The 21,676-nt window shown below is 45.1% G+C and overlaps 2 protein-coding genes across 10 annotated transcripts in view; both read right to left on the bottom strand.

Moving 5' to 3' along the window:
- The window catches only part of LOC120898095, a 94,293-nt gene extending 89,586 nt beyond the window's left edge, over positions 1–4,707 (bottom strand). For 5 of the 8 annotated variants that reach the window (XM_040303448.1, XM_040303446.1, XM_040303453.1 and 2 more), the window contains exons 1-10: positions 4,575–4,707; positions 4,132–4,316; positions 3,948–4,066; positions 2,860–3,058; positions 2,637–2,783; positions 2,213–2,478; positions 2,051–2,141; positions 1,748–1,961; positions 1,453–1,672; positions 1,148–1,364 (exon numbers count right to left, since the gene is read on the bottom strand). In XM_040303448.1, coding sequence (XP_040159382.1) covers positions 1,148–1,364; positions 1,453–1,672; positions 1,748–1,961; positions 2,051–2,141; positions 2,213–2,478; positions 2,637–2,783; positions 2,860–3,058; positions 3,948–4,066; positions 4,132–4,316; positions 4,575–4,681 — 1,765 coding nt within the window. In that variant the 5' untranslated portion in view covers positions 4,682–4,707. The remainder of the gene's footprint in view (positions 1–1,147; positions 1,365–1,452; positions 1,673–1,747; positions 1,962–2,050; positions 2,142–2,212; positions 2,479–2,636; positions 2,784–2,859; positions 3,059–3,947; positions 4,067–4,131; positions 4,317–4,574) is intronic. The other 3 variants (XM_040303450.1, XM_040303454.1, XM_040303452.1) reach the window with 2 other exon arrangements.
- A 236-nt stretch (positions 4,708–4,943) lies between these two features.
- LOC120898097 lies at positions 4,944–19,759 on the bottom strand. 2 transcript variants are annotated; one of them, XM_040303456.1, is made up of 5 exons: positions 19,728–19,759; positions 14,506–14,590; positions 13,736–13,789; positions 7,479–8,191; positions 4,944–5,053 (listed from the first exon to the last, which is right to left on the bottom strand). In XM_040303456.1, exons 4-5 carry the CDS (start codon positions 7,539–7,541, stop codon positions 4,955–4,957), a joined length of 162 nt encoding a protein of 53 aa, XP_040159390.1. In that variant the 5' UTR covers positions 7,542–8,191; positions 13,736–13,789; positions 14,506–14,590; positions 19,728–19,759; the 3' UTR covers positions 4,944–4,954. The 2 variants fall into 2 exon arrangements, with proteins under 2 accessions (XP_040159390.1, XP_040159391.1); XM_040303457.1 differs by lacking the exons at positions 13,736–13,789; positions 14,506–14,590; positions 19,728–19,759 and adding an exon at positions 9,184–9,533.
- Between the last annotated feature and the right edge of the window lie 1,917 nt (positions 19,760–21,676).

Below are 21,676 nucleotides of genomic sequence, written 5' to 3'. Positions count from 1 at the left end.
ACAAAAAGTAATGATATTATTCTGACTATTGATAAGATTACCCTATCGGGATGGGAAGTAGCTTTAAAAATTAATTACTTTTTTTCACTATCTTTGAATTGCGTTTGATTAAAAAAGAAGAGTAATGAGAGATAGAAATATTAATACTTTTATGTAATAATCAACGTCTTACGAAAAGGTCATCGCGGTGTTCCGAAAAGTCACTCTATCTCAAAGGATATGTACGGCTTATCCCAATTGTACTCAAAAAACGTTACCATCTACATAATACCACCTTGTACAATTCTATCAAATTACTCTTCGGTGCGTGTATAAGCAATATAGAGAGGCAGCACATTCTCCTAGTGTATTGATTATCTACGTTCCAATCTGATCAAACATTTTCAAAAAGTCCTTCATTGAAAATCCAAGCTGTATAGGCCAAGATGGGTTGTAGGAAAATTCATATTCCAACATACAAATAAGGAGCTATTGTGGAATCTCTCTAAGATGAAATCTCTTCAGGATGAATTATTTCTTTAAGATGAATACTTAGACGATCCCGTCATATTCCATACATTTTATGTCTCTTCAAGATGAAAATCTCCTTGAGGCGTATATTCTCCTACCTACATATGCGATTTGGCAGTCGAAATTCTCTCAGATGAATTTTTGGGTAGCAGTTCACAAAAACATGTGCCAAAAGATGCCAGTTTTTCCGTGGTTTCATGGATAACTCCATAGCAATATCCTTATTAGTTTTGCTCAGCATGAATATCTCTGTAAGATGACGGTCTCTTGAAGACTCACCTTAGAGAGATTTCACTATATTTCAAATATTTCTATATAAGATGGTGCCTACTACATAACATTGTTGCTTGTTTTAGAATTTTTGAATTATGGATTAAATTTTGCACCTTAATGATTAACCAGTGATCTAGTAATCGATAATAATAATATTCTTGTTATGATGAATGCAAAGATACATGATGATTCGGATAATTTTGTTTCAATCGCAAAATACTTTGTTCGATGTAACACATCATAAACGTCCTACCTTGGCAAGGAAATCTTTAAAAAACTTTTGATAAATCTATGTGACATCAATGTTGTATAATTTTAGATTCCGAATGTACTACCGCTCGTTTAACTATTCCCATATACTTACTTCTTCTAATTGGATACGGACTGCGCTGGTTAGATCCGGGCAAGCTTTCAGCCAGCTCCAAGTTTTCCATACTCTGCGACAGCAGCGCCTCAAACGTGTGCAAACTGTACGACTCTGCGTCCATGCCCTTCGCCAGCGTGTTGCGCAGATGCATCTCGTACTCCAGCAGCAACCGCGACGTTGGTGAACCCGGCGTAGGAGTAACATTCGGAGGGTTCTAAAAGAGAGGAGAATAAGCATATTTGGTTACACGGGTTAGGTAAACCACGCCACCGTTGAGGTGCAATCGGTCCCGCCAATCCTACCTGATGGTGATGCGAATGTCGTCCACTCTGCCGTCCGTACGGCGGCTGATCCTGATCTGAGTTACCGTTGCTCGAGCTGGGCGTGGTGGCGTAGCACTGATTGTCGAACATCACGTTATCCGATGGTGGTGAGCCCTCCACGCAGCTTCGCTCACGCTCGAGCTCCAGATACAGCCCGCGTCCACCGTGCTGATGGCCTCTGCCTATTTCGTGCGATGATCTGTCGATGAAGGATGGGAGTGACATTAACATTAACCTATAGTTCATTTTCTTAATGATGAAAAAGGATACACACCTAGAGCCAGAGAAACGGGAGCTCTGACTAGCGTTACGTGAAATGGTGCCGTTATTGTTTAACATATGTGCATTGTGAATAGTGTGCTGATGCGTATGAGGAGTGTTGGTTGCAGAGTTATAGTAATTGTAACGGCGTCTGCCCATCTCCGGCGATGTCACGGGACTTTCGGCACTTGGCATTGGCTTCAGCATGCGCTTCATGGTAGATGAATCTGGGGAGCGAAGTAATGCAAGATCGTTAATAAGGGAGCGTTCTACATCGACCGTTTGCAAGTAACTTCCAGCAGCTGGAAACACTAACCAACATTCATATCCTCTGTGCTCTTGGACTTGTTACGTCTAGCCGTGTTGTTGTTGATGATGTTGTGATGCATGTCGTGTTGATCGCGGGGCTAAAAGAAGCAGAGCAGAAGATGAGCAGATTACACGAGCCTGACAAAGCGAACAGTGCAGCAACACCTACCATCTCTTCATTGAAGTCCTTCGTCCTGGTGCCGGTACCGGTGGAGGTGGTCTTGGTTGAGCGTTCCGGCTGCTGCAATGTACCGCCGGCCTGGGTGCCCTCCGATTTGGATGTTTCCTCGGGACGTTGATTACCCATGGTGGAACCTGATTCATCCTGCCCGATCTGGGACCCGACATGATTCTGCGTGACGGCTGTTCCGGTGACGGTACCAACGTTAGTCATTGTACTTGTTTCTTGGGACTTTGTCTGTCTGTGGCCAGCTTCTACGATAGAACATACAGCAACAAGAAAGATGTTAACGCATTGAATACTCTAAAGATTCTAACATCTCTTGGTTGAATTGTCCAAAAAAATAAAAAGAACTAATATTTGCATTTTCCTTGCATTCACAAAACATTAATGACACTCTCTTCTGCCATACCTTGACTGTTGATCGTATTTCCCTGAGTATTGTTTGCTCCAACATTGTCGTACAGTGAGGTGCTGGAGGTGGCCGTCGCAATCTTTTCACTACGCAGCGTCTCCGTCTCCGTAGCCCGGTTGGTAGCCCTCGGCAGGGTGGATGATCCTACAAAGGTGTGCCATCATGTATTAGTCAAATAGCAAGACGCTCATCTCGATGTCAAATTCGGCGCAAAACTTACCACGATACCGTGGATCCTGGGCCCGAATCCTAGCGTACTGTTCGGCGGTCATGCAGGTGCACTGGGGTTCCCGGGCGCGCGACGGGCTCGCCGGCGTGCTGAGCGGTTTCCTCTTCGTCTTAACCTTGCCCTTCCCAGGTGGATCAAGTTTTAGTGAATAGCTTGAGGAGGCCTTTCGTGAAAATTTGAAAGAAGGCGACTGTAAAACGTCGCACTATTATTAGGATGATGAATGGCTATGGCAGGGAAGACGGCGCGCAACTGGACTGGAACACTGGTGGTGAAGGTGTGTGTTTGAAAGGTGGAGGTGGGGGCGGGAACTGCATGACAGGAGTTGGGATGGGGGAGTGATTGCGAAAGGTACCCGGTGGGTTCTAGTTTATCGCTTGCGCTTGATCGCAGGCGCCATCTGGGTGCGTTTCCGCACTCGTACTTTCTTGGATTCAGATTCGAACGCGAGTGGCGCAGGAGTTGTTGAGTTTGGAGTTTAGTTGGACGGTGCCGCCCGGGGGTGTTTGGAGTTGGAGGATGCTCATTTACTCACAAATAATAGTGCAACATTTTATTAGCGGCATAGTTTAGAGATAGAACAGGTGTGATAGCGATAAGAAGAATGGGGTGAAAGGTAAGAACACAGCTACAGCCGCAGAGCAGCCGCTTGGATGCGGTAGGTGGATCGTGAGTGTGTGTGTGTGTGTCTGTTGAGTGAAGACGTTCGTGTTTGTGGGTGCAAAACGATCGGATCGTGCGATCGTGCGACTCAATCAGTGTTGAGCCAGACTCACGATATACTCATACACACATACATACGGATAGTACAGACAAACACACACACACACGTAAACAATCAGGCAGTGTAGAATAGTGGGCTGAGATATAGCCAGACAGCAAGAGAGCTTAGAGAGAGAGTTTCGTGAGGGTTACCTCACGCGTACACACATGGTGTACACTCATAGAAACACAGACCGGTTGAAGTAGCAGTAGTAGTAGAAGTAGTAGTAGTAGTAGTAGCAGTAGTAGCAGTAGTAGCAAAACAGCAGTAGAAGTAGCAGTACCACACTGGATGAAAGATCGTTAGCTATACTTACACAACATTCACGGAACTGTTTCGCATCGATCGGGGATGTAAAGTTCAGGCCCCAGGTATCGTTCGTCATCGGGTCCTTCCAGTAGATGAAGCATTCTGAGGCCTGCCCGATGCGTGTGCCTAAAACGAGAAGCAACTGGGTGTCAGCTTGGCTGGACGCACGACTGCGATTGTTTCATTCTTACCCGGTTGCACTAGTCGTACGTCAAGGATCTTATCGACCTGGCTGTTGTATGCGGTGATGTGGAATACGCACTCGGGCGAGTCCTGAATGCAGGTGATGTTCACCGGTACCAAATCCTCCGACACCTGCTGCCATTTTACGGTGCCGGCACCGCTAGCCGATACGTGGAACACTTCTGCCCACAACCTGTAATGATGGTTCGCACGAGTAACAAAAAAAACCCGGATCAGCTAGATTAACGACCTTTTCCAATGATAGAAAGAACGGCGCCCCACTCTACGAGGCCATTTCCGTCGTATTCTCCCGGGGAACGGGGAGGAATATTGAGCGGAAAATCGTTTTTTCGAAATCCTTCTAATCTCACACACGAAAAAAAAAACAACAGTCGAACTACTATGGCACCACCCCCTACGACTAACACACAAACACAAACGTAAACCTTACCTCAGGAGATGGCCGTCCCGCCTACGGGATGCTTGCCAAGGAGAATCTTCATAACGATATGCCTTCCGCATAAGCGGCGCACACGAGCAGCTTAGTTTATTACCCATAGCGCAACTTGGGCACCCAGCCTGTCCTCCTGTCGTTTTCCGGAAAGCAGATGTGCGAAAGAGACATTGTAGAGATTGTGAGCGAGTTCGCGGCATCGGGCAAAAGGGGGGGGCCCGAGGGTTACGTGAGCCTTGGAATTTAGTGGCGCTGCGAAGGATTACGAAGACGCAGTGGACCGCTGGGAATACGGGCTTTGCCCTTTCGCCTTCGCAGCGCCATCTGCGCCAACTGGCTCGGGGCGGGACCGTTTTGTTACCTGAGGTTCCTTGCTGTCACCACATCCCACTGACATCGGCTCGTGAAAGAGCTTGGCCTCGGTTCAACGACTGGGACCGCTGATTATGTCTGTGGCTGTAGTGACGGCTGCCACGCTACAAGACGCCAGCGTCGGGGGAGGGGGAAGAGAAACGCAACGAAGTGTATTAGTACGGCTAGCAGGGCGCGGGCATTCGACGGCTTTCGGCATCGAGTGAAAGGATGGGTGCAGAGAAGTTTTGGGAACCACGGTCGGTGCATTATTGCGGGCGGACGAGTTGGCACCTTAAGGGCGTGTACGGCGCACCGAACCGAATGAGGCAGGGGTAGTAGCACCGCGTTCGTACGTTCAATTCATGGCACTAGCAAATACATTCTTCATCGGGGGCATTGTGTATGGGTTTAAAAGTTTAAAACTCTATAACCGCCCATACCCACACACGCGAACTGCTTACAATGGGAATTGCGTTTGGTGCAGCTTTGCAAAGTGCAATCTCGAGATGGGTTTTGCTTGCGAGAAAAGGGCCTGCACTCACTCCCTGGCACGCTCTCTTTCTCTCTTTTTCTCTCTACTGCGAACCGTCCTGGGACGGTCCGGGGGCGAGTTCCGAGTTGACCTAAATTTATATTTAATACAACTCCCCCGCCACCCTGGCATTGAGCAGTCATCGACAGGAAGCAGAATCACGGCGATGAGATTAGAACGAAGTCGGCTCGCTGCCGACAGCGGTGGCGGCGCCTTTGCTGCTCATCCTCGCTCACTGAGCGCTGGTGCAGTCTCACTATGCATGCCGGATGTTTCGTAATTGACATTGAGTGCTCAAGTACTTTGGCGCACGAATTGAACGTGAAGAACGGGGCGTTCTCTTCTTTTTTTTTGGGAGGTTGTGGTAGGAGCTTAGGATATTGAGATTGGCATTTGGTGGTGGTTCGGAATAATAATTGAGGTTTTTGATCCTTTCGAAATCTAATGAAGTGCATGCTTAGGACTAAGGAAGGCTCAAAGTAAAGGATTAGATTTAAGGGAGGAATGATCAGTTTTGGTTTATATAACGAAGACGATTTGTTTTTTTAAACACGAACTTGTTTGTTTATTATGAGCTTGTGTTAGAGTAAATGAGGCTATCCTGTTGGCTACGCAGACTTTACCAAACTACGATGAACAATAGTACAAATGCTGTACAATCAAGTATGAGAATGATGGTTTTTGTTTTTTGATTATTGAAAGCAATGATTTTATGTGTCTTCATGAACGATACTCCATTACCTCGATACTGATCGAATTCTTTTTTCGAGCTATTTACACATCGGAGAACGATATGATATGAACGCGCTAACCAAGCTACCAATAAAAAAAACGCTTCGAATGCTTCAAAACCAATAGTAAACCAGCACGAGAAAAACGCACATCGTACGCTGTATACTACTGTCTGGATTGAAAACACACACATAGATATAAATATTACACAACTTGATTACGGAAGAAGAATTTAAAATCGCGTTTGGATACAGCAAAATTAGGGAATGTTTAACTTTTGCGATGCATATTTGTTAAAATCAAAAATAGTAGTAGCTAATAGTAGTACACACAATAGAGTAAGATTATGCTTATAGTGTTAGCATGATCTGTTTTAAAAATACTATATAATGCCAATATTTAATTTAAAAAAAACGAAAGATTCTTCTACAGATACAGCACAGCAGCAGCAGCAGCAGCAGCTCCTACGCTAACACAAAAAAAAAGTCAAAATGAAAAGAAAAACAAAAACCAGACAAACACACACAAACAGCGGCTTTTCAACGTTTGTACACTAAGGTTAGAGAAACGAGAATGCAGGAGCGGTGAAACGAAAACGCGAAATGGAACGAAATCTCAAGACAATTTTTTAAGGGGGGACAAAAAAGCTGCAAAAACCTGTCGCAATACGGGCTAGCGCTTGTGTTTGCAGGCTGCACTATTTACCAAAGCTCATTCGCACACAGTGATTGGTTCGCATCATTCTCATAAATTGTAGCGTAGTCTTTTTTTTCTTTGTTCTGTTCGTTATTGCTGTTCGCACGTTTTTTCACGTTTTTGCCAGTAGATGGTCGTAGTTACCGTTTAGCGTGGTTCGGTATACGTGTATTTAAATTAATGGTTTACTCCTTTTTTATTTTCCTCTTTTTACAAACTAGCCCCTTAAGCAAGCGTTTACACACTGGCGTATGTTGTCCGGGCCCCTACAGCATATAAAGGTCTAACACACGCGTAGTACCAATTTTAGCGTTTAGGTTTTATAATTTTGTATTTATTTTAGACTTCACAGCACAGAGAACATAAACGGGGGTGTGTGGTAAGTTAACGGTGGTAAGGAAAGTAGAAAGTAGTGTTTCAAGAGCAATCAGAAATCAGAATAAGGAAAGTAAAATAAAGAGAAACGAAAGGCTTATTATTTAAAGAATGCTACGTGTGTGCGGTCCTGGATAAAATAAAACCGAACGAAAAACAAAACAAAAGCAAAAATAAAATAGAAAAGGTGGATCCGTGGTGGAAAAACATACCTCGAAGTGGCCCCAGCCATCGGCGTTCATCTTGGCAGCCTCTACGCTACCCTTAGCTCCCATTTTGTCTTACGCGTGAGTGTGTCTTTTTCGCACGGTGGCCGCTCTCTAGCCGGGGTTTTTGCCTGTTGGCACCGTTTTGGCCACCGTTTTACTTTCTGCCAACCCTTTTTGTTTTTACCAAAAACGTCTTTCAACGTTCTTTCGAAGCTTTCGTGTTTTGTGTTCTCAAAATGGGGTGTCTTTTTTTTTTTTTGACTGACTGCTAGGGGAGGGGAGATTTTCACTGTATTATATTACGCTAACGTCGAAGAAGGAGAAGGAAAATTGTTGTCGTTTGGGTTCGATTGCTTGCTTTCTAGCAAATGACATCAACTTTGGGGTTGTTGTTGAGCTATAAAAATGTTCACTATTTTCGGTGTTTTTTTGTTTTTGTTTTTTGTATGTACAGCAGGTGGCGGGTATGAAATACGAGGTGTTTTTTTTTTTTTGGTTTTCGCTTATAGATGTAGTAAAATTTTAGCACTTTTCAATCACACTTTTCTCTCCATTCGTTCTCTCTTGCTCTCGCTCACTTGTGTTTGGTTTCTGCTCTCCTGGCTGTTTGTGTCTCGGTCGGGCAGCTCCTTTCGAATTCGAACGTACACACACGCTCGCACGCACACAGACACACGTACACTATTTCTCGGTCGCTCTCGCTCGCTCTATCTCGACTGTGTTGTCAATTAGGCAAAGGAAAACAAACGAAAAATTAAGAGGAAGAAAGCGATGCGTCAAACACACCCATCTTAAAGAAAACTATAAATTGTGCAAAATGCACCCATGGGCAAGGAACTGCACATGCTACGAGAGGGACGGGGAAAGCCCTGTCAACAAATTATTTTTACCAAATGCCAACAGTAGCTGCTATCGAAGAAAATCTACCCTTTTCCACCGTTTCTTACTGTTTCGTTAGTGACAGAGTTTTAAATCCACTACGCTTTCCCTTGCTCGACCACTGCCACCCACTCCCTCGCTGGTGCCCACACGATTCGCCTCAGAATCGGCAACAAAAAAGGAAGAAAATTCGCCCCCTTTCACGGTGTGTCGAGAACAAACCAACACCCCAAATACGTCACCGAACGGAAAAGGCATCCGCAGCCGCCGACCACACGAAAAACGGGCAACTTTTCACGCACACGCTTTGCACGATGAAAACCGCATGTGAAAACGGTCGACAATAGCCCCACACATATACATACACACACACACACACGTTTGCCTGATCCTGCTTTACAGAGCTCGCACAGCCAAAAAAGAAAACCACGGACACTACACACAAGCGCAACCGTACGCCGAAGCTCACAAACACACGCGCACGCATTTGGCAGCTCTCGCTCGACCACCCTTCAATCGATCGGGTGAGCGGATGAGAAGCGAGCCAGCATCCCTTTCACTGTGTGCATCACAGACACGGTCACCGACACACCGTACGCTCACCAAGCAGGTTGTTCATCTCACACTAGCCACCCCTATGGTTCATGGTGAGAAGGCACTGGGGGACAGCTCACCGCTCACCGAAGCCACTCACGAAAGGGATGCTGTGACGAAACGGTGTCGGAACGCGGATGCTGTTGTCGCTTCTGCTTTGATCGGTAGTTTCGCTAGAAGACTTATTTCCCTCCCGGCAAACTACAAGCCACGAACCTGCACTGCACAATACCACCTTAAAGCGTGCGCTTGCTCACGGCACGGGATGACTGTGACTGTGGCCGTACCAGCTTCCAAAACCCAGCGAGACGTGCGTGTCCCAATAAACGACTCACGAGCGACTGACTCCGACTGCTCACTGCTGCTCCCAAAAACGCAGGGAGGGAAGACAGCACCAAACTGTCATAACCTAATTTCCGTCAGAGTCGAAACGAATGGTCCACTCACTACCCCACGCAATCTCAGTTTCTGCTGCTGCAAAACCAAATTTTACACCGATGGGCTACAACACTACACTATCCTACACTGTGTGTGTGCGTGTGTGTGCACTCAAACGCAAACTACCGTGTCTTGATAAGCTATTTTCCACCCGGACGACGTTCGAGACCAATTCTTTACCGTGCAAGGGCGCTCTGACTGACGAAAAAAACTCCTCCGTTTCCTGCGAGCTGCTGCGAGTCTTTCGGGGGAAAGTCCTACTTTTTTGTCCCTACCTCGGTGGCACAGTGGCACTGGCGCTCACCACTACCAACATGACGCTCACCACACGTACACGCGCACAGGTTCGCCCATCGCTCGGGAGAGCGCGACAGAGGAAAATGTTGCTAGCAAGAGCAGAGGTTTCCCAACACCGACACAAAACCACTGGTGGAAAATCCCGTCCGGATGCTGCGCTCGGCGACTGCACACGCTCACGCACACACGCGCACGTGGCGACGGAAGAGAGAGAGAGAGAGCTACGAGAACAAGAGATGTGTCTAAGAGAGTGTCCTGACACCACCCTTGCCGAAAGAGCACGTACCGCGCAGGCCAAGGGTTGCTATGGTGCCGTGTGGATGCTCTCCGACTGAGCGGTGGGAGGAAATGAGAAGGACTGCCAAGCCATGCTTTCCTTCTAGCACATTGCATTCGAACCTTTCGTTTGGCAACTTCGCGAGCTTTCGAGAAGTGGACGGTCAGAACCGAAATCCTGCTACATTTCCCGTTGTATCTCTCTCGCTCTATCTTTTTTTGTTTCTTCAAATTTCAGCATATCTCCCTTTTCTCGTTGATGCTCTCTCGCAGCAAAATTGGCCCAGCGTTACTATCAGTCACTATCGTTCTATCGCGCTCTTGCAGCAGCAGCAGCAGCAACGGTTTCTCATCTATTTTGTATCCTGCAGTAAACAAAAATTTCATTCACGAATTCGCCCCACCGATGACGATTCCGATGGACGGATGGATGGATGGATGGATGGAACGAGCTGCTTTATGCTGCGACGGAACCACATACCAGTCGCGCAACGTACCACATCGCTGGCGCTGGCGAAAGCTAACGTTTGAATGTTTGATCTAGTCTGATTGTTTGTTTGCTGTTTGCGCGTACACTTCAATTTGCTGAAGCTGCTTCATTGTTGGGGTTGCTTTGTTTTGCAGCAATCCTGTGTGGCAAATCAATAAAGATGTTAGGTTTTATGTTTTATATGTTGCATGCTGTTAAATTGGTTGCACGTTACTCTTATAGGCTCTATGAATAAGAAGTATTCGCAGATTAATAAATCATTGAATAATTCATTTTACTCAAAAGATTGTCACAATTGTATAGCTTTCATAGAAAATGTATACCATTTTACACTTCTTGGGAGTGATCTTTCCACAAAATAGGCCCATGAAGAAGAGAAACAACATTCTTCAAGAATTGGATTAGTTTAAGGTAAAAAACAACTGTTTTTGTATCAACAATAATGGCAATTGAACACAGAAAAAGCCATCTTATACATCATTGACTTACAAAAGCAATTCCGACGTTGGATAACTTTTATTAGCACCATGCTCTATGACCTAGTTTGACTGAGGTATTAACAATTAGCATCTCTAGCTTTCTTTCTGAACAAAGTTTCTAAACTTTACAATGTGCCTGTGGTCTGGTTCTGGTGATACCGACTAGATCCTAGAAGAAACTATCCCGGCACCTCCAAACTACACAGAAGTAATTATGCTTTCTTTAGCTGAACAATGCTTTCCCAAGAATACAAACTTTACTCGTGTGGTGTGTGACTTTTCTGCGGGTGTTTGTGAATCAAAATCCAATTTAGCACCCCGCGTCACTGTTGTCCTTGCAGTATTGCCAACTCGACTGGCTTGATCTGTCCTTTATTTTTATGATGCTTCATACATCGTGCCTGCTACACCTATCACTAACGAACGAATTCATTTTCATTTACATCGCAATACATCGTCCCTCAAAGTTGTGCGATGCGTGTGGTGAGCCAGTACTGCCAACGATGTCACCGTACCATAAAGCGATAAAATCATTTGTGCCCGGTGCGCCCGCTTGCGTGGCCCATCACCGACCAAACCGAACGAAAATATTTCCACCGCGAAGTAGCCATCCTCTACCCCCTTGCGAGCGCGGGCTGATGAAGGGCGGTAAATCAAAAACAACTCTATTACGGTGACTCCCGACTTTTGGGGCGTTTTACGTCTCTTTTATTGCATCGTAAGTAGTGCCGTGGTGTGGCGGCGATCGGGTGGTTGTGTAAATGTAAGTACATTAAACCACACTAAAACAAAACACAACACCACCCATCCGAGGCGCGAGTGCACGACCGGGTTGTGGAGCCGACATCGGAAGGTCGGTCCCGTTCCTTGGCGTGTTTAGATTAGCGGGATTACTTTTAGCTGCACTGTCTTGATTTGAGCAGTGTTTAATCGGCAAAAAACTAAAGCTCAAAGTGGCACTGTAACGTCAAAACGTCACAGTTAATCACGTTTGTTTGTTCTTACGGCACAATTTTATGGTGGGTGCGGTGTGCAAGAGCTTAGAGCTTATGTTACGCACGGCTTTATCCGGTTTGATTATTAATATTATGTATGATGGGATGGGCAAGATTTGCTGAAACGCATTGTTCGTCGGCGATCTTGACCGAATCTCTTCTGCCGCTCTTCAAACGCGATGACGCGGTGCTTCTTCAGTTTGCCTCGAGCTGACGAGGCTACTTCGGCCAGGCACGGCTGTCCTTCCGCTTGAGCGCGTTCTTCAAAACCGAGGGTGCTCGGGGCTGCGAGCTTTAGGCTGCAGTCCCTGCTCAAGAGCCTATTGCTTGGAGGAGTAACACGGTGCGAGCTTGAATGGAAAACTACGCCGTTGAATTGAACTACGCTTACAAATATCTCTATCCGAGCAGCGCTGTGTACGATATGATGTGAGAGCTTTCCCATGGCGTGCTTTAAAGACATATGTTCCAAACCGAGTTTTAGAAATAGAATGTGGTGTATGTGTGACCTATTGTTGGGTGCATTAAAATCCATTTTCATATTAGAATTATTTTTCCCTTATTTACAGCATTCAGTTCCATTTTCAGTATGCTCCGTTCGTGCAATTTTAAACGCTACAACCCTGACGTTGAATGGCATCGTTTGCTTCATCTTTTTTTTGTGATTAAGTTTTGCAATAACTAACACACTCTACCAAATGCGTCGGAAATCCAATCGTTACGCTTCTGAAAAAATAAAATATCATTCACGTCCAATCAAACTCAACAAACAACTTTGTACACAAACACACGAACACTATGCACTTTCATTACGCTACGTTTACTCGGAACACATTCTCACGACATACAACATGGATGGTACTGATGCGGCTAGATACAGATGCAGTAAGTAGTAGTATGATGATGGTGATGGTGTACTTGCAGATGATGGTGGTGGGCTTGGGATGGAATTCATTCAAAATAAAATTGAAGATGTTTTTTTGCGAGATTTCCAAACAAATTTGATCATCCTCAAATCAAATTTGAACGCTTGAATCAAGAACGAGAGTTACTAAATGTTTACTTACATACTTCATCGTTTAGGTTTATTTTAATTGAAGTCTTTTCATGTTAATTTAAACAAAAAAAACATAATTTTGTTGCCACTGCTGAATTTAAAAACTACAATGAAAAATAAGTCTGTTGCGAATTTGTCTAGCTAAATTAAATCATGTAATGATTCAGATCAATGAAAAGGAGTCAAGTGTCAATCTTAATTAGAAACGTATCCAAAGATTTATTATGTAAGTAAGCATCAAATAACTCTATAATTTAACAAAAACTGTGGCTTTCTCTCGAAGCCATATAAAAATCGTGAAACAAATTCAAACGTTGTCTTAAGACAACATTTATTAATTGCAATTAGTTCCATCGCTTCCTAAATAATCATCCTACCAGACGCTGGAAGCAAATTTCACCACAGTCTAGCGATGAAATGCAATCTGCATAAAACGAACAGAATTTCCAGATACTCACAAACAGACAATAATTTAACAAAACATAAACTTCTTCAGTTTCTTTTTGCTAGCCTTTCGAATGATAACTACAGCCGTGATTCTTTTCCCAAAAAAAATATCCTCTCCTGATCAAGTCATGATTAGCAAGTAGCAAACCCTCTGACGTACTAAAGTCACACACAATTGCAAACACACACACACACACACACACACACACACACACACTCACACACCTGTCGACAAAACGTCCAGCAAAAGAGCGAGAGAAACGAAAGGAGGTGAAGAACGAACGTTTAAAACATGTACATTCACTAACAGGCGAGACGATGGGCGCTACTTTGGTTGTCGATGCAGTCGAGCGAAGGCGTTTCTAGCGTGCATGCGTGTGCGTGGGGTGGCGAGCGGTCAATCGCCGGCGATGAAAGGTTAATGGTGGCACGATTCATGAACGCAGGATATGGTTGATGAGTTGATGGGATGTCGATGTTGGTCACACGCACAGTCACACGCATACAACAACAACAAAAACACATACACACAGCCGAGCAGCACAATGCACAGCAATCAATAGTGGCGGCAGTGGCCACACAAGTGAAGAGCCAGCAGCAGTAGTAGCACGCAAGTTGTGATGATGGTGATGGTGATGATGATGATGATAACCATCGCAGTAGTAGTAGCAGTAGTAGAAGTAGTGGTAGAATTGGAAGTAGTAGTATCAGCAGCAGAAAAAAATGAGACAAACAGGAAAGAAAAGAATGAAGAAAAGAAGAAAAGAACAGATCAACGGGACATTCAACATCGAATGCAACAGGAAATCCAATGTATATATAGAAACGTATAATGACGTCACAACAAAACATCAACAAATTGGCTCTTTGCGAAAACGGCTTGCGCAATGAGCTTTAATAATTGAAATTTAGAATAAAAGAAAAAGAAAAAATAAGCAACAATGACACACATTTAATTAGTATACACATAAGCAACTGTAACAGCAACACGAGAGCTTAGCAAAAAGTTGTTGGCACAAAACTCGCTGCTCGACTATTATGCCTCTAGATGCGCTGGACGATGGACGCTTTGACTTACTGGTTCAAGGTGTATACAGGAGTTTAACAAAATCGAGCATGACGATCTATTACTGCAACAGCATCTCATGAATTGGCGGGTGGTACTGAAATGGTTAAAAAAGAAGAAGAAGAAGAAGAAGAAATCGAAGAAGAAGAAAAAGAAACGACACAAACACACGATTAGCGACTAAGCAACATTCCAATTCCGTAGCTGCTACGTAACAGTATGCGATTGCGGGGGCTCCATCCCAAGCCTAATCGAATAAATAAACGATAAAATGTTACCCCTTTTCCTTCACCCCATATAAAACCCCCTTACTCCCCCCGTGCATTTGGGATCCGCTCTGTGATATCGCTCACTTTTGTATTCCTCTTCTTTTCCCGGACAAGTGAGCCTAATGTAGCGTAAACGAGATCAAACGCTGCCTTATCTGCCCATTTCGGTGAGAAAACGAGATAAAATCCGTCGCAACTGCATGCTGGCGGTAGTACCGAGGTGGCTCTCGTGTCCTGCTGCTCCTCCTGAGTCTTTTTCATTTTTTTTTTTATATTGCATCGCCATCCCGGTGGGGCGGCGTACAGGGAAGATGCGATTACTGCTGCTAACGAGCGTACCCGTGCGCGCACACTACTACTACCACCACCTCCATCCACCCCGCCGGACCCGTAGCGGAGGCGGCATGATTTGTGCAATCGTCCTCCAGATCGTGCTGCCACAAAATCCACTTCACTCGGGCCACTTTAGCATGCACATGCACATTATTGCATAAGCGATGCGTTCCCGGCTCCCGACACCATCCCACCACGACCTAGATCTGTGTGTGTGTGTGTGTGTGTGTGTGTGTGTGTGTGTGTGTGTGTGTGTATGGGGATGTGCATCGTTCCGACCTTACCAGGTCCCGTCCCGACCTTGAGTATAATTGAAATAGGCTGATGACATCCACCCGCGCTCAGCACAAGTTTGCTCAGCACACGCTGCAGGTGCCGACACATCCGGGTGGGGGAGGTTTTCCTATTTCTTTTATTTCTTTTTTTTGATGCGAATCGAAACCACCACGATGAAACACCGGCGTGACGTGACGTGCTGGGGCCCGTTTGCTCGGGATTCAAAACGTACCGTCTGCGAGGGCGCGAGTGACGAGTTTCTTCCCTTCATTTGCTTCACCGCTTTGTATGGCTGTTGTTGTTGGTGGTGGTGGTGGTGGTGGTATGGCCCATTGAACATAATTCCAATGAAGGATCCAATTTTGAAAGCGCAGGGACGGCAACAAGCCGGGTGGGGTGATCAGTGACAAAAAAAAGCGCACACAGTGCAGTTTGAAACATGCAACATCGGCAACGGCGCTACAACACGAGCTTCCCATTAACCTCTCGACACAATTGACTTGTCGTCGTCGTCGTCGTCCTCATTGTCGTCTCGGTCGTACGGAAACGCGAAAGGGATAAGAAACCGATTCGCGAATCAATCTACCCTCCCCCCTACACGTTGATGGGAACAAAAGGGAGGACGATGGAGCAGGCAGGGTGTGGCGTCCATCACGATGTCCTTTTTCTGCTGTTTTTATTTCCGCTTTACACACTCAGACACATACTCACTCCTCTCTCCCTCTTATATCTACAGTCGAATGTGTGCTTGTATGAGAGAAGGAGCGAGAAACACGCAAATAAGAGCACAAAAGAGAGAGAGAGAGAGAGAGAGATGAAAGAGAAAGGGAGAGAGGGTTGCGTGTTCCAAAGTGCTATGAACCGCGCCCCATATAGTCACGGAAGAAGTCACACGGAACTGAGCGCTCCAGGCTGGAGCGCTTTAATGTTTCAAACACCGACGCCCACCCTATCTCTCTCTCTCTATCTCTCTCTCTTTCTTTCTCTCATACCATCTTCACCGGGCTCTGTGCAACACAGGAACAGTACGGTGACATGTGCACGGTTGGCGCTGACAAATGAATGCATCCGGGGTTGGACGCGTTTCGGCACAACCACTATTGCCCGGGAATGGGAAATAGGTTTGCCCGCCCGCCCGGAGGCATCGGAGGAGTTCGCAGTTCATTGTGCTGCTGCCATGAGCATGTTGCGATACACTTGCACAGCGGCAGCACGAGCATTCTAATTAGCTGAACCAGCGCTCGCATGATCACAAAAACCGGAATACCCCATCATCGGACACATCACAACACACCAGCGCTTGACAAACTCAGTTGGTCGGTTGGGCCCGCGTGGCCCGAGTGCGTATCTGTCCATTTGATGGACTCGCTGCGTTTATGATGTGTGAGGGCTCGTTGCATCTTCGGCCAACCGGAGACCATTGTAGTTGATAAGCTGTGTTTTTGAGTATACGAGAGAGCGAAGGATGGGGGAGAAGAGTGAAATTATCCTTTGTGGGTATTCAGCATCAGGTTGCATTAGCAGTGCTGATTGGAAAGGTATTCTTTGAAAAACTCTGAAACTAATAATTGAGCTTCATGGAGTTGCCTAGACATGAGGTTGAAGGGGAGTCTCCTTTTTTGTAATATGAGGACTCTCTGTACCGATCCATTTCAAATGTGTACATTGAACGAATATTATGTTCTATTGTGATTTTGACGTTTTTCATTAAACATCAAAGAAAATTTTAACTGAAATCCCTATACTGACAATCCTGAATATGAATCTTTAAATCAGAAATGGTTTGAATGAGACAAAGTGAGGTCTTATGTTTTTTTTTCATTATGTGTTTGACAATTATTTCAATCATATGGTTGTAATTCACTGACGTCCAGCTCATGGAATGGGTACGTTGTACATTGTGTGCGTTCAAAACATGAAAGATAACTTCATGGATAGCCCAAGAACCTTCCTTTATCCTGTAGACTTAATGATCCTGGAGAGCTAGACATTTTTATAGGTAGACCAGATAATCATGAAAATGTTCCTAAGCCCAAGGCTAAGACGTCTTTATTTATGTGTGTGATCCACTCGTTAACATCAAAGACGAGGAAAACCCCTTTTCCAGTAATTAAATCGTAAAAGACTCAGTGACTTCATACACAGCGTTATCCATTTGACATATTATACATTAATGATTCTAGTTACCTCTGGTTTCAAAATGCAATAGCTTAGGAATGCAGTTTCATGATCTTAGCATAGTAACTCTCAGTGTGGAATTGATCATATGTATGTGTTGTGTACAGATCGCTGCCTCATCCTGAGGACTCATCGAGAGGCGGTCAGTTGTCATCTCTCCGCATTGCAGGTTATTGTGTGGTTAATTTATATGTGTAACCCAGGTTTAATATAACAACAACGCCAAATAGTCTGTATAGTTTAAGTACAGGTAGTCCCCGAAGTACACGGTACCTCTTATACGCGAATTTAGAGATGCGCGGATTTCCAAATTTCACAATTCTTTGAACAAATTGTTCTGATTCAAGAAGATTAAAAATTGTAATATATAGTCAAAATGTTATCAAATATTTAATTTATTAGCTAAAACCTAACACGTGAAGCAAAATCACACGAAAATTAGAGATATTTTGGCTGCTATTTTGATACTGACGACATGCGCAAAAATACGGGATTAGTTCGCGTATTTTGCGACCGTTTTCGGTCCTCACTGATAATGTATAACGGAGACCGTCCGTATTATATTTGTGTCGCATACGCGTGTTTCTTTCATTCGTGCGAACATAAAAATATGGATCGTAAATGATGATTGTATCGATGATGTAGCAGCTCCAGGAACTTCAAGTTTCCATGGATATGAATGCTTCCAAAGAGAATTGCTTCAAAACAAAATATCCTCTTGAATAATCTATTCTTCAGTTATAGCAAAACAAAAGGATATTGAAGTATGTTTTTAATTCATTGAAATCAAGAATTTATGAGTGTTATTGTCTTTCTGATTAAAAGATCCAAAAGCATTGAAGATACAGTACACTAACAAATAACGGCCTAATATTCATATGCCGCTGTCATTTGTTTGCAAAATAAAGTTTCCCATAATAATGAACTATGTAGTAGGTGGAACGCAAAGATTAAGGCCTTTTTTCATTCTTACCTCAATAAGATTTTCGATACCGACCTATATAGTCGCTCTACCCACGACATAGGTCTTAATTGACTCTTGACACGACAATCAGTCAACAAAGGTGTGTTAATCCATCTAATCCACATTGAGGTCATGGTAGTCCTGAATAGCTTACTGTTCACGTTAAGCTCATGCATTTTAATACTTTTATACTAGGTATAGGGAGCATCTGTTTGAAGGGATGTTGAAATAAACCTTATTGAACAGGAAATAAAGGGCAGCTTACGTAATCTGCTGCCAAATCTAATGCAATGTTGTTTTGTTCTTGTGCCGTTTTTTGCACTTTCAATGCATTATTGATGCAATTCCGTTTAAAAGACAAACGTTCCACACCACCATTTCACAATAAACATGCTTCTTTCTGCCCTCCCTTTTCATCGTTTCCATTGACTTAGCAAACGAGAATCTTTGATTTCCAAATTCGGTTCGCTTTCGGAAGGAACACACAGCTACAGCTTTCCCTTCCTCTTAGGCAAACCGAACGCTTCACCTTAGCTGAATAGTCGCTTGCCGCTTCCGGACTTTCGGAGGATTTTCTATCCTGCTTGCCTCTGCTTGATTATGTAGTCTCAACAACCCGCATCACACCCCTACCGAATGGACCGAAATGGGCAATAAAGTTTAATGTACACACGGATCCACCGGCCAGCAAGGGGAGGCGCGGGGAGGCAGTGTCACTCGGTGCTAGAACTCGAACGACATCCTGAATGCTAATGCGTTACGAGTTCTCGCCTACTTCATCTTATTACACGATGTTGGACAGCGCAAGGAGCGGCACATAAACGATAAAGAGAAAGAGCGAAATAGAGAGAGAACGAGTAAGAGAGAAAGCTCTGCTACTCTTCCCGTCTGCTCACTTCCACATGACGTCACCTTCTGGCAGGATGTTGACCTGCCGCTCCCCGGATCTCAGTGGCTAGCGGTTGTGGGCTGCCGAATCGAATCCTAATGCAGTCCTAATCGTTGGCCCATTCCCATAAAACCCACATTCCCCTGCAAAGTAACAAATAACTATCCAGCACGGAATGAGAGTGGGGTGAGGGGGAGGGGGGTGTTATGGAAAAGGATAAAAACCACAACAACAAAAAACACTAAAAACAGAAAAAGGCTTCGGCTAGAACATGAGGTGTATCATGCCACGTACGTAGCAACCGAGACCGGATGACGCCACCTACCTCTACGGTTCCCGTCCGTTACCGAGTGTAAATCGAATCCGAGTTGATCGTACCGGATGGGACCGGTGTGACACACGACGACGTGCGGTGGTTGTTCCGAGAAGGGGGATTTTTTTTTTCTTTCGGCCTCTCCGTCTGCCTCGGACTCGCAGCAATATTCGATATTAGCGACCGGGGTATGTTAATTGGATTATTGGCCGATTGCCTTATTGCCCGATGTCAAATGCCCTTCCCCGGGGCGAATAGCCGATGATACTATCAACCTCAGTAATAGATACACACTGTCACACACACACACACACACACCCGCTCATGCACACGGACACACAAAAGGACAGGGAAAAGGCTTTTTGGGGGACTTTTGCTTGACCGGTGCGTTTGCAGCGTTTGATTTTCTTCTCTGCACGGTTTTCGTGTTCACAACTGGCTTCGTAGTACCGAACGGAATTGTTGATTTTTACCTTCGCTAATACACTGGGCAGCTTGCAACGTTTTGCAAGCCGTGATTTGATTCGTTTAGCTACGATTTACACACACGCACACATACATACACACAGAATCACAAACACTCTACATATTCACACGCTTATTCAAAGTGACACGATTTGCTGCCTGGTTGCAAATGTTTAAAATGGATGCAAAATAATAGTAAAATAATTAGTTTTAAAAGCTACCATAAAAGACCTGGAACTCAAACACACACACACACTACACTGTATCGCGTATCCTTGTGACTTGTGCTGTAACAGTCAATGTGTACTTCGATGCACCCAATGGCTGTCCGGTTGACGCCTGCTGCCACGAACGATGACGCCCGTCAAACGCTATCGCAACGGTGTGCGGAAATGTTTTTTTTTTTTTTTTCTTGGCACTGCCAAAATATGCCGTTGCCCCACCTGTTTGCATACACCTCTGGCCTCCTACTGTGTTGCCTCGTTCACCAATCTTCGTGTCATCAACTCCACTCCGCAAGTTTTGTAAAAGCACTCCCTAAGCCGGCTGTGCCGGTGGTCGATTTCCGCAGGCTCAGTGCAATAAAACAGTGTGGCACTGTATAATTTATTACAATTGTCAATTAGGACGAAAATATTATGTAATTTTCTCATCTCCTCCCAAAACCCCCAAACCTTCCGCTTACCCTTCACTCGCCTTCTCACCCTTCCTCCTTTGCTCACTCCCTATTTCTTCCATAATTCTCCAACGCCGCTCCCACACACGCGCGCTCGGGCTCTCTGACTCTCGTGCTTTCGCGCTCTCCCTTTCTCTCCCCCACAGACACACACACACACGCACAGACTGTCTTCCCTTCTTGATGGTGAGCATGCGAATGTTCCTCCTCGTGTCGTCACCACCGGTTGTGATGCTGTGCTGTGTGGCTGGTCGCTGGTCGTCCCCAAAGCGAGTCCACACACGCTGCTACCTTTAGCCTGCCAGCTACCACCATCACCAAAATTCGTGTCAAACGCATTTCGCGCTGCGATCTCGGTGCGATCTCTTACACCACCAGTACACGCAAACAGCCGCTCTCTCACGCACGTACGTAACGTACCGTAACCGTACGTTTTGGCGTGGCAGGGCGTTCGCATGTTTGCCTCTCCGTTTGGCGTTTTGCACCTGGGCAACCTGGGCGGTACAAAAACAACCGAAACACCGCTTCGCTTAATGTGACTGTGTGCGGGTCTGGTCCATCAGCACCGTACAGCTTCCGTGTGGACGCCAAAGGGTCGCACGCTTCGTTGGAATTCGGTTGGAAGTTTTCCAATAGCAAAAAAAACTCTCATGGGATTTTGACTCACAGTTTACAGGAAAATCACAAGTTTACTTCTCTTCTGTAATATCGAACCGATAGAAGTGAGACAAGGCAAAATGATCAAATTGTTTTTGGATGCCAATGAATAACAAAGTGTTCGAGGGTCCTTTTAGATCCTGGAACACTTTAAACACTTTAA

Source organism: Anopheles arabiensis, chromosome 2 (assembly GCF_016920715.1).
Source record: "Anopheles arabiensis isolate DONGOLA chromosome 2, AaraD3, whole genome shotgun sequence".
In the NCBI taxonomy this organism is placed as follows: domain Eukaryota; kingdom Metazoa; phylum Arthropoda; class Insecta; order Diptera; family Culicidae; genus Anopheles; species Anopheles arabiensis.
Note: the sequence above shows the minus strand (reverse complement) of the source record. Positions and strands in the feature narration are given on the sequence as shown.